Genomic DNA, 12302 nt, shown 5'->3' with positions numbered 1-12302 from the left:
CAGTGGGAGCTGTGCTGGGAGGCACTGGGAGCCCTTCTGCCTTTGGGAGGGTGGCAGGACTGGCCCCCAAAGGGCCTCCCTCTGGCAGCCAGGGCAGCATGGCTGGGACCAGACCTTTTGTTCCCTGTTCCGAGAAAGAGCTGAAGGCACAAACTGCTTTTTCACCTCGAGGCATTCTGTCTGCCAGCCATGGCCAGGCTGTTAATTCATGAACCAAGTGTGGGTGGGGAGACTGTGCATATCCTTATCTGCACCTTCCGAGGAGTATCAAAGTCAGGCAAGTGAAACTGTCTCCATTTCTAGTGAATAACTTAATGTACTCTTCATAGCAGCTGGCATTTTGATCGAATTAGAATGATCATTCTATTGTCCCAGAGTACTTGAATTCATTTAAAAAACCACAACCAAAAAAAAACCAAACAAAAAAACCCCAACACAATCAAAAAGAAAACCCAACCAAAACCCAACCAGACAGAAAACTCCACTAATAAGACAATAAGACCATTGCAAAGAGGTGCCTTTGCTCTGTTTGTGAATTGTGTAATTAATGGTCAAAGCCAACTGAAGTCATCAGATGACTGGAGAGGTGGGAAATTACTGGTCTCCCTCAAATTTCCCGCAGCTCTTGAAAAAAAAAAAATCCCCTTTGTTACTTGCCCTTTTAGAAAGATTCTTCCTTATTCCTATTTTCTATCAGCCAAGCTGTAATTCATTCTGATACCAAACATTTGCAACTGCAGCAGTCACTTCCCCTCCCAAGCAGGGACATTCACGTGGTTATAGGGAGCCAGGGATTGAAGACACATCTAGGAAGAGAGCTGAATTCCTGCTTGCCTAAGGGTAGCCAGCAGTAGATGATGTGATACCAGGTGTGCTACTAATGTGTGGTGGTGCTAAAGAACCAGCAGCACGGCTGTAAGAGCTGGGAAAGGAAGGAGACCTGTTCCTGCCTTGAAAATAACTTCAAAGTAGGAGGATTTTAGACACCTTTGAGCTCATGCTTTGATCGTGGGTGTGAAGAACAAAACAATTCTCTGTGACTGCACATCTCAAGATTACACATTTTAACAGCACCAAAGTGCCTGGACTGCTGAAGACAATTAATACTAGTGAAGAGCCAAACAACAAAAAATTAAAAAAAAAAAAAAGAAAAAGAAAAAAATCACAAATTTGTTTCCACAACATGCAAACATCACAAGCAAAATACCAGGGGAATAACAAATGAATTATTTTAACAGTCCCTAAATGTTTCCAGCATGGCTCACAGGCAAGGTCCCTCCTTGGGATTTCTGGCTTCATGGTGCTAAACCATACAACTGCAATTTGTAAAGAAGCCAACCTATACCAGTTAATTCCCTGCTTTGGATCCCTGTCCACGAGATGCAAATCATTCCTCTGTGTCTCATGGCAGAGGTAAAATCTGTGCAAACCTCAGGGGGTGAGCAGTGGGGATGCTTGGCCCCTGATGGAGGGGAATTATCCCTGCCTCTGCAAGTCACTGCCGTGGAGGTGCTGGGGCTTCCCACTTGTGCAAAGCCTTCCCAATAGGAGGGAGCTTAGAGCCATGGGACCTCAAAAGCCAATTTTTTTTCCCTCTGTGCTGAGGTCAGGCAGGGGCCTCTTTTGGCCTGGCTGAGCTCTGGCTCATGGCTTTGTGGGGTGGTCAAATGTGATGCTGAGCAGGCTCTACTTTTATGTGTAAAGGAGGGGATTTGTTTTTCCATGGAAGCATCTTCTCTTGAGCTAAGATCTGATTCTGATTTTTCCTAAAAAAAGCTTTGTTTCAAGGCCAATTTTCTACATGCAAAAAGCTTGTGCCATTTTTTTTTCTAGTTTTATGGAGTGCTTAGAAGTCTCTCCACTTGCAATTATGCTGGCAGACCAAACCCTTCATGGTCACAAATCATTTAAAGCATTAAGCATCACATGTAGCTACAGTATATCCCAGAGACTCAAGTGTTTTCAATAAACATTAGCAGCTAAAATGTTGTAGTCTCTATGAATACATTACAAGTGAGTGAAACCCCAAGAAGCAAAATTTCCTCTATGAAGAAATAATTTGTAAAATATATTCCCAGGTGTGTAAGGGAGAAGACCAACCTCAACTTCAACTCAGGAGACAACACTGGAGAAGCAAAGGGATGTAATAAATACATTAAAACAATATTCAGCCAACAAACCTTGAAAACTACTATTTAAGGTGGAAAGGATCTGTCTGGTCTTACAAGTATGCCTGAATAGGTAAAATTTGATGACTGCAAAATAAATTCTTCCATATAATCCAGACCTTTGAATTTTGTACATGATGTAATCTCATTGAATGCTTAGGTTTAAGTCAGTCTGCTTTACACAGTACATTTTGTAATGCAGACACAAAGAGTTGCAACACAGCAAAGAGAAAAGGAGCAGATGATGTGGAGGGTTTGGTGAAGTCCCTTGCCCATCGCAAGTGGAATTCAGGGGAGAGGATCTGCTAGGGAAGGGAGCTACAGAGAAGTGTAAACCCAGGCCCTACACAAGAGAAAAAGCAGCACTGAAGAGCCACGTAGAAGTTCTGTAAATGGAGACCTTCCTGCATTAGCAGTGTGCCCCAAGCCAGCCCAGGTCCCGTGCAGACACAGCATGTGCAGGGTGTGTGAGCCTCTGGCTGGGTGACTGCTGACTGCTTCCTCCTGCTCTGTGGGTGAATCATTGCTGTGCTGCTAACAGATTTGTCTCTTTGCTCTGCACACACCAGGTCTAGACAGCAACAGACACAAAGCCAGACTTCACTCTAGCCACCACTGCTAAGGGAGGCCTTGGTCAAGAAAGGTTTTCATTAACAAATGTTTTTATTCCGCAGCAAGCTGGTCCCACCCCCTCCCAAAAGCCACAGGATTCTGCAGGATTAGTGTAGGTGTGGAAGAAGGGACTGAAGGTGACCTTGCCCCTGACAAGTCACAGTTGTACTGATTACCAAAGAAGAGGAAGAGCCTTGCCCTTAATGGGTCACAGCTGTGACTAATAAAGATAAGTGAGATAAAAGGGGTGGGTTGGCTGGTCAGAGCATCTTGGAGGGAGAGGGCCTGGAGAAAGAGGACCTTGAGGAGGTAGAAGAGCTGTGAGGAAGATGGAATGATCCAGAGAGACACAAAGAAGAACAAAATTAGGGAGAGTGCTGCAGTGAAAGATCTGCTATGTGATCAGTCTGGATCTGATGGAGTCAGAGTCTGCAGCTGGACTCTGCAGTAGGAGTCTGCTGTAGTCAGTCAGGATGGCAAAGCTGTAAAGAAGAGTAAACTGGGACCCTTTTCATGTTGTTGAATGGAGTTTGTCTTGGCTCGTTTCTGCCCCTAACAAGAGGTCTGCTGCAATAGATTAGGGGTTGAGGAGGTGGAAATACAGAGATGCTGAGTGCTTGGGGCTGGTTCTGAACCTGTTGCAAGCAAGAACAAACCACTCACTGATCCCCAACTATTCACTGCTCACCGTGGCTTCTCTGAGGTTTCCTTTCCCACAATAAAGCACAGAGTACCCTGCTCTCTGTCATGCAAGTGCTGGGTAGCTAAATCAGCAGACAAAGCTGAGCCATTGAGGTGGTTTGAAAAGTGCATAAGCAGGTCCAGAGGGTGATGATGGCAGGACAGGTTCTAGCTGAGAGCCAGTAACTCATTGTGTGCCCCAGGGGTCAGTAATGGCTCCAGTCCTGTTCAACATCCTCATTAATGACATGACAGAGTGGCAGAGGGCACCCCCAGGGGATTTGCTGGTGGCACCAATCTGGGCAGAGTGGCTGATATGCCACAGAGTCGTGCTGCCATCCAGAGGGGCCCTCACAGGCTGGAGAAATGGACTGTCAGGAATTTCATAAAGTTTACCAAGGAGAACATCCCCAGGCACCAGTACAGGCTGGGGCCACCCAGCTGGAAAGCAGCTCTACAGAGGAGAGGACCTCAGGATCCTGCTGGACACTGAGCTGCACACGAGGCACCAATGTGCCCTTGTGGCAAAGAAGGCCAATGGCACCCTGGGTCCCTTAGGTAAAGTGCTGCCAGCAGGCTTGGGGAGATGATCCTTGCTCTCTGCTCAGCCCTGGTGAGGCCACACTTGGAGTCCTGGGTTTGGTTCTGGTCTCTGCACAGGAACACAGACATACTGGACAGAGACACAAAGATTAAGAAACTGGAGCATGATTCCTGAGAGGGAAGGCTGAGAGTTGTGACTGTTCAGCTGGAGAAGGAAAGGCTCAGGGGGATCTCAGTGTATATAATTTCCTGCAGGAAGGGTGCAAGCAGGACAGAACCAGGCTCTGTGTAGTGGTGTCCAATGACAGGATCAGAGGCAACAGGCACAGCCTGAAGCACAGGAGGATCTGTCTGAACCTCAAGAAACACTTTTTCACAGTGAGGGCAGCTGAGCACTGGCGCAGGTTGCCCAGACAGGGTGTGACTTGAAGATATTCACAAGATGTCTCGACACAGTCCTGGCTGGTCAGGTCTGGGTGTCTCTGCTTTAGCAGTGTGGTCAGACTAGCTGCCCCTCAGGGGTCCCATCCAACCTTCCACTCTGTGATTCTCTGAGGCATTGGTGCATGGAACAGAGCACCCCATGGAAGTGCTCAGGAGGATGCTAAGTTTTGCTATAGGATTAGCCTGGCATGTGTTAAACATGGCCAAAACCTGGTCATAACATGGCCTAAACGTTGACCACAAAGAATAAATGGAAAGGACAAGTCACAAAATATGAAAGCACCCTGCCAAAAGAAATTGTTGTACAGGATTGTAGAGATCTGGACTGAATTAAGATGTGCATTTTTAGCAATTTCTCTGTCACGATCACTCATTTCTGTGTTTTGTGATCATCCTCTGTGTTGGTTGTTTTTGCCCATGTTGTATCTGTACATTATGAATTTGTGTGTGCACAAACAGCATTTGTGGCCCTGGCATAAGAAAAAAACAGATAAAAATAGGACCTCAGTTCTCCAAACTTGCCTTACGATTGTGTTTTTTTAATAAGCATTTAAACATTGTTTTTAACCACAGAAATCAGATACCAAGAAAACTTTCATCTCATTCCTGCAAAAGCAAAATGGAGTTTCTAAGTCATAGCACAGCGTGGGAGAAGGTGTGTTTCATGTTCACTGGAGGAAGTTATTTCAGAATGTGAATTTCATTGGTATTTCTCCTGCTAAGGTGCCCTGACCCTCTTGGCTAAGAGCTGCCCCTGTTAGCACCACTACCCCCTCTCTGCAGCCAGCCTTAATGAAGCCCACAGGCACAGGGAAATAGTGGGGTTTGTGTGGCCCACACACAGGGCTTCGTGCCCACATTTTGGGACTGGAGTCAAGGGAATGTGGAAGGAAGCAGCTCCCAAAGCTGCTGCTGTGTTGTGCTCCACTGCTTGGGATGAAATGAGCTGCGCCACCCTTCTGACATGACTTGGTGCTGTACCATCATTTTCAGAGCTGATGCTGCATGTGCAAAACAAAATTAGTCATATAATGCAGAAGCAGATTACAGCTGCTTTGTTGTTCAGTATTTCCCACTTAGATTTAGGGCCATATTAGGTTTCAAGCATATCAAAACTTCAATAATTGTTTTCTTCAGATATTTATCACAAATTGGAAGGAATCTTCAGGTTTTTATTTCTCTACAATTCCCATCATATCAAGTTAAAGCCTCTAAGATTGTCCTCCCCATGTAGATGCTGTTATTGAATGGACAGATGAATGTAAAAATCAGGGATTCTCCTAATTTCTGCTCTACTGCCAGATAAGTAATGGAGACTGGGACTGAGCTGTGGAAAATCCCTGCCTGTTGCATCGAAACTGAAAGGACTGGAGATTTTTGTGTCTACACCCAAAGCTTCCTGAAAATGTTTTGCACTAGAAGAGAGAGTAGGTAACCAAAGCCAGTGGGGAAAGCAGAAAGGAGAGGCGATGATGATTCAATGGAAAGAGGAGGTGCAAACTTCCTGCTGTGTCTCCGTGGAGGGGCTGTTACCTCATTTGTTATGCTGCCTAGCTCTCAGAAAGTCCAGCTCCAAATCATCTCTCAACTCTGGGAAATCCCACCAGATGTAAACAACTACCTGAGGGTGGCTTGGTACCCGAGGAAGCAGCCCTGGAGGAGGCACAGTGATGGATTTCCCAGCACGGGCACGTGCCTGAAGGTGCAGCTCCTCACCAGCCACAGCCACCATCACAGCTGGGCTCAGCTGATGGCCTCAAGAACCTGATCCCAGAGCAGCTGCAGCCTGGCTTTTCTGCTGGGCTGGGAAGCCACATCCAAGGCGAGGTCTCCAGCAGCAAAAGGAGGCTGCAGGGAGCCTTCCTGGGATGGCAGAGAGCAGTGTGCTGAGGATGATGTGAGAAGAGCCACAGTGGCTCTGAGATGCACATCTGTTCTGAAATACCCAACATCTGGCTCTGGAAGTAGCACGTGGTGGCTGCCAGGCAGGGACCTGGCTGGAAACACGCCATGGTTAAGGACCATGATGCACATTTCAGGACAGAGACCCTCCAAGTGTTTGCACAGGACTCCCCCAGAAGGTGTCCCCTGTGCCCAGGCTGGCTCCCTGGCAGCAGGGACACCCTGGGACAGCAGGTCTTGCTCACCCTGGGATGGATACCTGTGGCTGTGGGACTGCTTGCTCCCTGCCAGGGAGTGCCTCTATGCAAGCATGGACACAACAGAAGAAAGCCTAGACCCAGCTTTGAAGCTGAACCTCCCTCTTCAAATCCCAAACTGCATTCCACTGGGTTCAGTAAAGGGCAGTATCTCTTAAATGAGATGGCTGCAAACTGGAGTGGACAGGACCCTGTTGGAGGGGAGATCCCATTTCAGCTCATCCAGTGTTGCAGAGGCAGGGAGCAGATCCCAGAGCTGGGAAGAGGATCCCTCAGTCCCTTGCCCCATCCAGAAGAGCCTTGCCTGCTGTGCACTGTGCAGCCGTGCTGGGCTTGCTGGAGCCGTGCAAACGGGTGGAGCTGGGCTGCACTCCTGTAGCACAGCACCTGCTGTACGCAGGGCAGGAGCGTGTTTTGCACAAAAGAAGAACCCACTTCCTTTGTTCTGCAAAAAGAAAAATAAAATCAGGTGGAGAGCACTGCTTTCCCTCTGTCTTATTCCCAAGGCCTTGGGCACAGCTGTCACCCTGGACACGGCTGCACCCAGAACTTTGGGCTCTTCCATCCATTTTTGAGGCCGGTGATGGCACTTGGGTCATCTCCCTCCTCTGCAGAGGGGCTGAGACCCCTCCAACCCTCCTTTATCCAGGCCCCCTTTGACACAGGGATGGCACTGCCCGCTTCCCTGGGAAGTTCCTCCATGCTCCATGCTCCATCCCCGGGCAGGTGGCAGCTGCTGGGCCATCAGGACGAGATTCCCCTTCTGGGATCTGCAGCTCTCTTCTCGGTGCCTGCGTGAGCGCAGAGCCCGGGGGACCGGAGGGGTTGTACAAAGGTCTAAGCTCTCGGAAAAGTCCCGAGCATGAATTTGCATCACAAACCTCCCCGTCTATCTCTGCCAAGCACCGGTGATTCCGGCCGGGTCCGAGGGGGGAAGCCAATGGCATTTTGCTGAGCTTCACCCAAATTTATTCCCTCGACGGTGTAAATTTGTGGAGATAGAACTCTCCCGTGAGAGGCTGCAATGAGGGCGGACAGGAGCTTTGCGCCGCCCGTGCCACAGTGAGCCCGAGTCGATGTGAGCAGTATTTGTTCCAGCTGCAGCTGTCTGTTCAGTGCTTTAGGGAGATGGAAGGACACCTGCACCCACTCGCTGCTGTGGGCTCAGGATTTCGGCGGAGGAAACACTTCTCCAACGTTAAATCCATTGGCTGTTTTCACCATCACGATGAAACAGCTCAAGAACATTCGAGCCCCATACAAGTCCGATTAGCTTAACTTTTGACAGATGTGCAAGTAGAGAATCTCTATTTTACTAGGGAATATTTTTAAAAATTTACTCAGCAGTTACTCTGCTATTAGCAGACCTTTCCCTCTGTGTAATATAAACCCTCGAGCAACAGAAGTACCTCCATTACCAGATGCTTGTTAACCAATTTTCACTATTGCTCTTGCTAGGTACCTTCAACTTCTAGTAAATTCATGACAATAATGTGTAATTTCTATACAGATGACTCACAGTACACGACTACACAGATTAGTACTGAGTTTAATGTTGCTGCTTTAAAACATTAGAAATATTATGCAATTAAATAATTAGTTGAGCTTTACTGACCCAGAGGGTAAGTTTAGCTTAACTGTAATCTTAACCTTTGTGTTTCTTGGCTTCAGTTTTTCAGTAGCATCCCGAATGCCCCATGATGGGAATTTCCTGGTTTATTAGGAATTTTTGTGAGGGATAAAACCAGACACCAGCAAGATCATCACCCCCACCACACAAAAACCCCGAGAACCACTAAAAGAAGCATAAAAATTCCTCTTGGGATTTGAAAACCCTAGCGGTCTCCAGTAAAAAAAGCCACCACGGGGAGCACCGTCCTGCTGGTCACAGGGCAGGCTGTCCCTTGCAAACATTTTGGGAAGTGCTGGGAAGGAAAATACTCTCTCCAAGCTGTGAGACACACACACACAGGGCTGAGGAATAAATCACAGACCTCCACTGCTCAGCTCTCTGTGGCGACAGAGCCTGCCATGCGAGCTCCAGCTGGGACAAGCTGGCACTTTCACCATACAATTCATATCTTAATAACAAAAATATTTAACCGCTAAGGGCAAATTGTTTCATTCAGCTCAGTCTCTGCCCTAAGGAGCCGTGGCTGGTGATGTCTCTATGTGGCTGAGAGGCAAATCTGGGTTCACCCCAGGCACAGCACGGCTTGCACTGGCCTCAGGCACAATAAGCTCTGCTGAAGATTTGCCACAACTTTATAGTAAAAGCTGCCGTGGTCCGATCGCGCTGTGTGTGTGCCCGGGGTGAGCGCTCTGGACCGCACGTGAACCAGAGCTGAAGCGGTTTTCATTGTTCATTTGCACTTTGCATCCTTGTAGAAGTTTTCAGAGTAAAACCCGAAGTCGGCTCAGATGTCAGGAGCGATTGCCGCGCAGGTACAGTCATTTATCTTCCCCAGCACAGCCACTACTGAGAATATCCCCCGCGGCGGCAGCGTGCCTCTCACATACCGAAAGAAAAAAAAAAAAAAAAAAAAAAAAAAAAAGCCCCACCCAGAAAGAACGCAGTTTTACTAACCCTAAGAGAAAAAAAACAAAACAAAACCAAAAAACCAACAAACAAAAAAGCCCCAGACCTCACGGTGCTTTTATAATGTGAGCGAATCCCGGGAGGCGCTCACACGGCCGGGGAGCCCCAGAGCGGACCGGGCAGGAGGCTCCGCGCCCGCGACCCCCAAAACTCGGGCGGGAGGAGGACGAGGAGGACGAGGAGGAAGAGAAGAAGGCGGCGGCACCGCCGCTCGCAGGTTGGAGCCCCTGACCTCCCTTTCGTGCGTGCGGGTTTGAGCATCCCAGCCCCTCGGGGTCCGCGCCGCCGGGGACAGAGGGAGCGCTGCACCCGTCCCGTCCCGTCCCGTCCCGTCCATCCCATCCCGTCCCGTCCCGGGAGCGGCAGCGTGCGGGAAGCGCGGGCGGGGGGCGCGTCCCGGGAGCTGCCGCAGCCCCGCAGCCGAGGGGACACGGCTGTGCCAGGCAGGAGCGGGACACGGCTGTGCCAGGCAGGAGCGGGGACAGCGCTGTGCCAGGCAGGAGAGGGGACACGGCTGTGCCAGACAGGAGAGGGGACACGGCTGTGCCAGACAGGAGCGGGACACGACTGTGCCAGGCAGGAGAGGGACACGGCTGTGCCAGACAGGAGCGGGACACGACTGTGCCAGACAGGAGCGGGACACGACTGTGCCAGGCAGGAGAGGGACACGACTGTGCCAGGCAGGAGAGGGGACACGGCTGTGCCAGGCAGGAGAGGGACACGGCTGTGCCAGGCAGGAGAGGGGACACGGCTGTGCCAGGCAGGAGCGGGGACACGGCTGTGCCAGGCAGGAGCGCGGACCCCGTGCCCAAGCGGGGCGAGTGGCGGGAGGGCGTGCGGGGAGCGGGGATTCCGTGCCGGGCTGTTCGCAGCTCCCTGATCGGACGAGCATGTGGCACGGGATTTTTGGGGAAGTTTGGGGGGTTTTTTTATGCAAGGATAGGTTTTTTTCCTCTCTTTCAGTTTCTTCCGTTCTGTTCTTGCTTTGGTCCTTCCCAAGGGTTGGGAAGGCACTCCTCAGAACTTCTCAGCCCATCCCCCAGACCTCCCGGTCCCCGGCCCCTTTGGTTTTTGGACATTTTCTCAATGAAGCTCCCCATTCCCCTCGCAGTAATAAGTAAATGACATCATTGCCCCCGGGTGAGTTTGGGACCTTCCTCGTGTGACAGGCGATTCCCCCTCCCAGCACTTCCAGTCCTTTCTCCTATGGATTGGACTTGCAAAAAAAAACAAAATTAAGAGGACCTCGTGGTAAGAAAAGGAGAATGAGTCACAGCCACTGTTGAGATGCTCTCACCAAAATCACAAGAGAGGCATTTTTCCAAATGACTCGAGTTATGTGCTGCTGTGGGGGCTGGCTGGAGCAGGGGACAGGGCTTTTTCTTTGTGATGAGGGCCAGCTCTAAGGGTGACACTCCTGTTATCAATAAGCTGCAAGTTTCATGTCTGTTCTTATTCCAAGGGACACAGCAAGAGCTTGTGAGGCATCGTGGAAATGGCTCTTGTGGAGGATGTGCTCCTGCCCACCAACCTCACCTCCAGCAACCAGAGCAGCTGCAACGTGCACAACCACCACTTCTCAACCAAAGTCACCTTCTCCCTTTTCTACATCATCCTGCTGGTGTTCGGTGCCTGTGGGAATGTCCTGGCCCTCTGTATCACCTTCCAGCGCAGGAAGAAGAAGCTCAACTCCACCGACCTCTACCTGGTGAACCTGGCCCTCTCCGATGCCCTGTTCACGCTGGCACTGCCGGGCAGGATCGCCTACTACATCCTGGAGTCCAACTGGCCCTTTGGGGACTTGTTCTGCCGGATCACAGCTTTCATTTTCTACATGAACACCTATGTGAGCATCTACTTCATGACCTGTGTGAGCGTGGACCGCTACGTGGCCGTGGTGCGCACCAGGCACCCGGGCAGGATCCGGAAGATGAGCCGTGCCAGGGGCGTCTGTGCGCTCATCTGGGCCCTGGTGTTCCTGCAGACGGCTCCGCTGCTCCTGCGGCCCATGACGCGCAGGATGGGAGACAAGCTGACGTGCATGGAGTACTTCAACTTCGAGGAGATTCCCAACCTGCCCTACCTGCTCCTGGTGGCCTGCATGATCGGCTTCTTCCTGCCTGTGGGCATCATCTTGGTGTGCTACGTGAGGATCAACCTCAAGCTCTGCCAGACGGCCAAGGAGAACCCGCTGACGGTGAAGAACGGGCACCACCACCGGGCATTCACCGTCATCCTGGTGGTGCTGCTGGCCGTCCTGCTCTGCTTCAGTCCCTACCACCTCAACATTGTCCAGTTCATGGTCAGGAAGATCCTCTACCAGCCGTCCTGCCGTGAGCAGCAAGCCTTCAAGATGTCCCTGCAAGTCACGGTGGCATTCATGAACCTCAACTGCTGCATCGACCCCGTCATCTACTTCTTCGCCTTCCGGGGCTACAAGCGGAGGCTGCTCCGCATCTTCAGGAACAGCGGCTCCCTGGCCACCTCCTCCACTGCCAAGACCCCCTCGGAGAGCAACAGCAACAGCCACAGCCACAGCCAGCCCCCAGGCTCCGTCTCCATCTAGCAGCACAAGCCCTCCCTTTCGCCCTGGCCTTATGGACCATCCCTGATGGCAGGAGGCAGAGTCGAGCTGCAGGACCAGCACCTTCAACAGGATCCACTGCTCCCCTGCCTGGAGCCAGGGGCTCTCACAAAGCCAGCCTGGCAGGGACAAAGCCCTGCCTGGCTCTGCATGCCTGGCTCTGCGTGCCTGGCTCTGTGCTCAGCGCTGCTGCACCTGCCAGCCTGGAGCAGAGAGAGGCACCTTCTCATCCCAGCCCAGAGGAGGCAGCTGGTGCAGCTGCTCTGCCTGGCAAACCCAGCTGGAGGGAGTTTCCAGCACGGCACTGCACCTCTCTCCCGTGCCTGTCTGCATTCCCTGTGGGGCTGGGGCGTGCTGGTAACCACCATGGATGTCCCTCTGCCCCACTGCCCTGCGCTACTGCAGCAGCATCCCTGCAGGCCTGAGGGCAGACAGCACGGAGGAGATGGACTCAGGGCATTCCAGGGAAAGGCTGGGATGTTATTTGCATCCAGAGGATGGCCTGCAGCTCC

General features: G+C 51.2%; 1 protein-coding gene across 1 annotated transcript; it reads left to right on the top strand.

Moving 5' to 3' along the window:
• Positions 1-9267: 9267 nt before the first annotated feature.
• Positions 9268-11779, top strand: LOC130251545 (G-protein coupled receptor 183-like). Its single transcript, XM_056488251.1, has 2 exons — positions 9268-9423; positions 10669-11779. The coding sequence occupies exon 2, from the start codon at positions 10702-10704 to the stop codon at positions 11770-11772; it is 1071 nt and encodes a 356-aa protein (XP_056344226.1). The 5' UTR covers positions 9268-9423; positions 10669-10701; the 3' UTR covers positions 11773-11779.
• Positions 11780-12302: the final 523 nt, after the last annotated feature.

This window comes from Oenanthe melanoleuca, chromosome 1, assembly GCF_029582105.1.
Source record: "Oenanthe melanoleuca isolate GR-GAL-2019-014 chromosome 1, OMel1.0, whole genome shotgun sequence".
Lineage (NCBI taxonomy): Eukaryota > Metazoa > Chordata > Aves > Passeriformes > Muscicapidae > Oenanthe > Oenanthe melanoleuca.
Note: the sequence above shows the minus strand (reverse complement) of the source record. Positions and strands in the feature narration are given on the sequence as shown.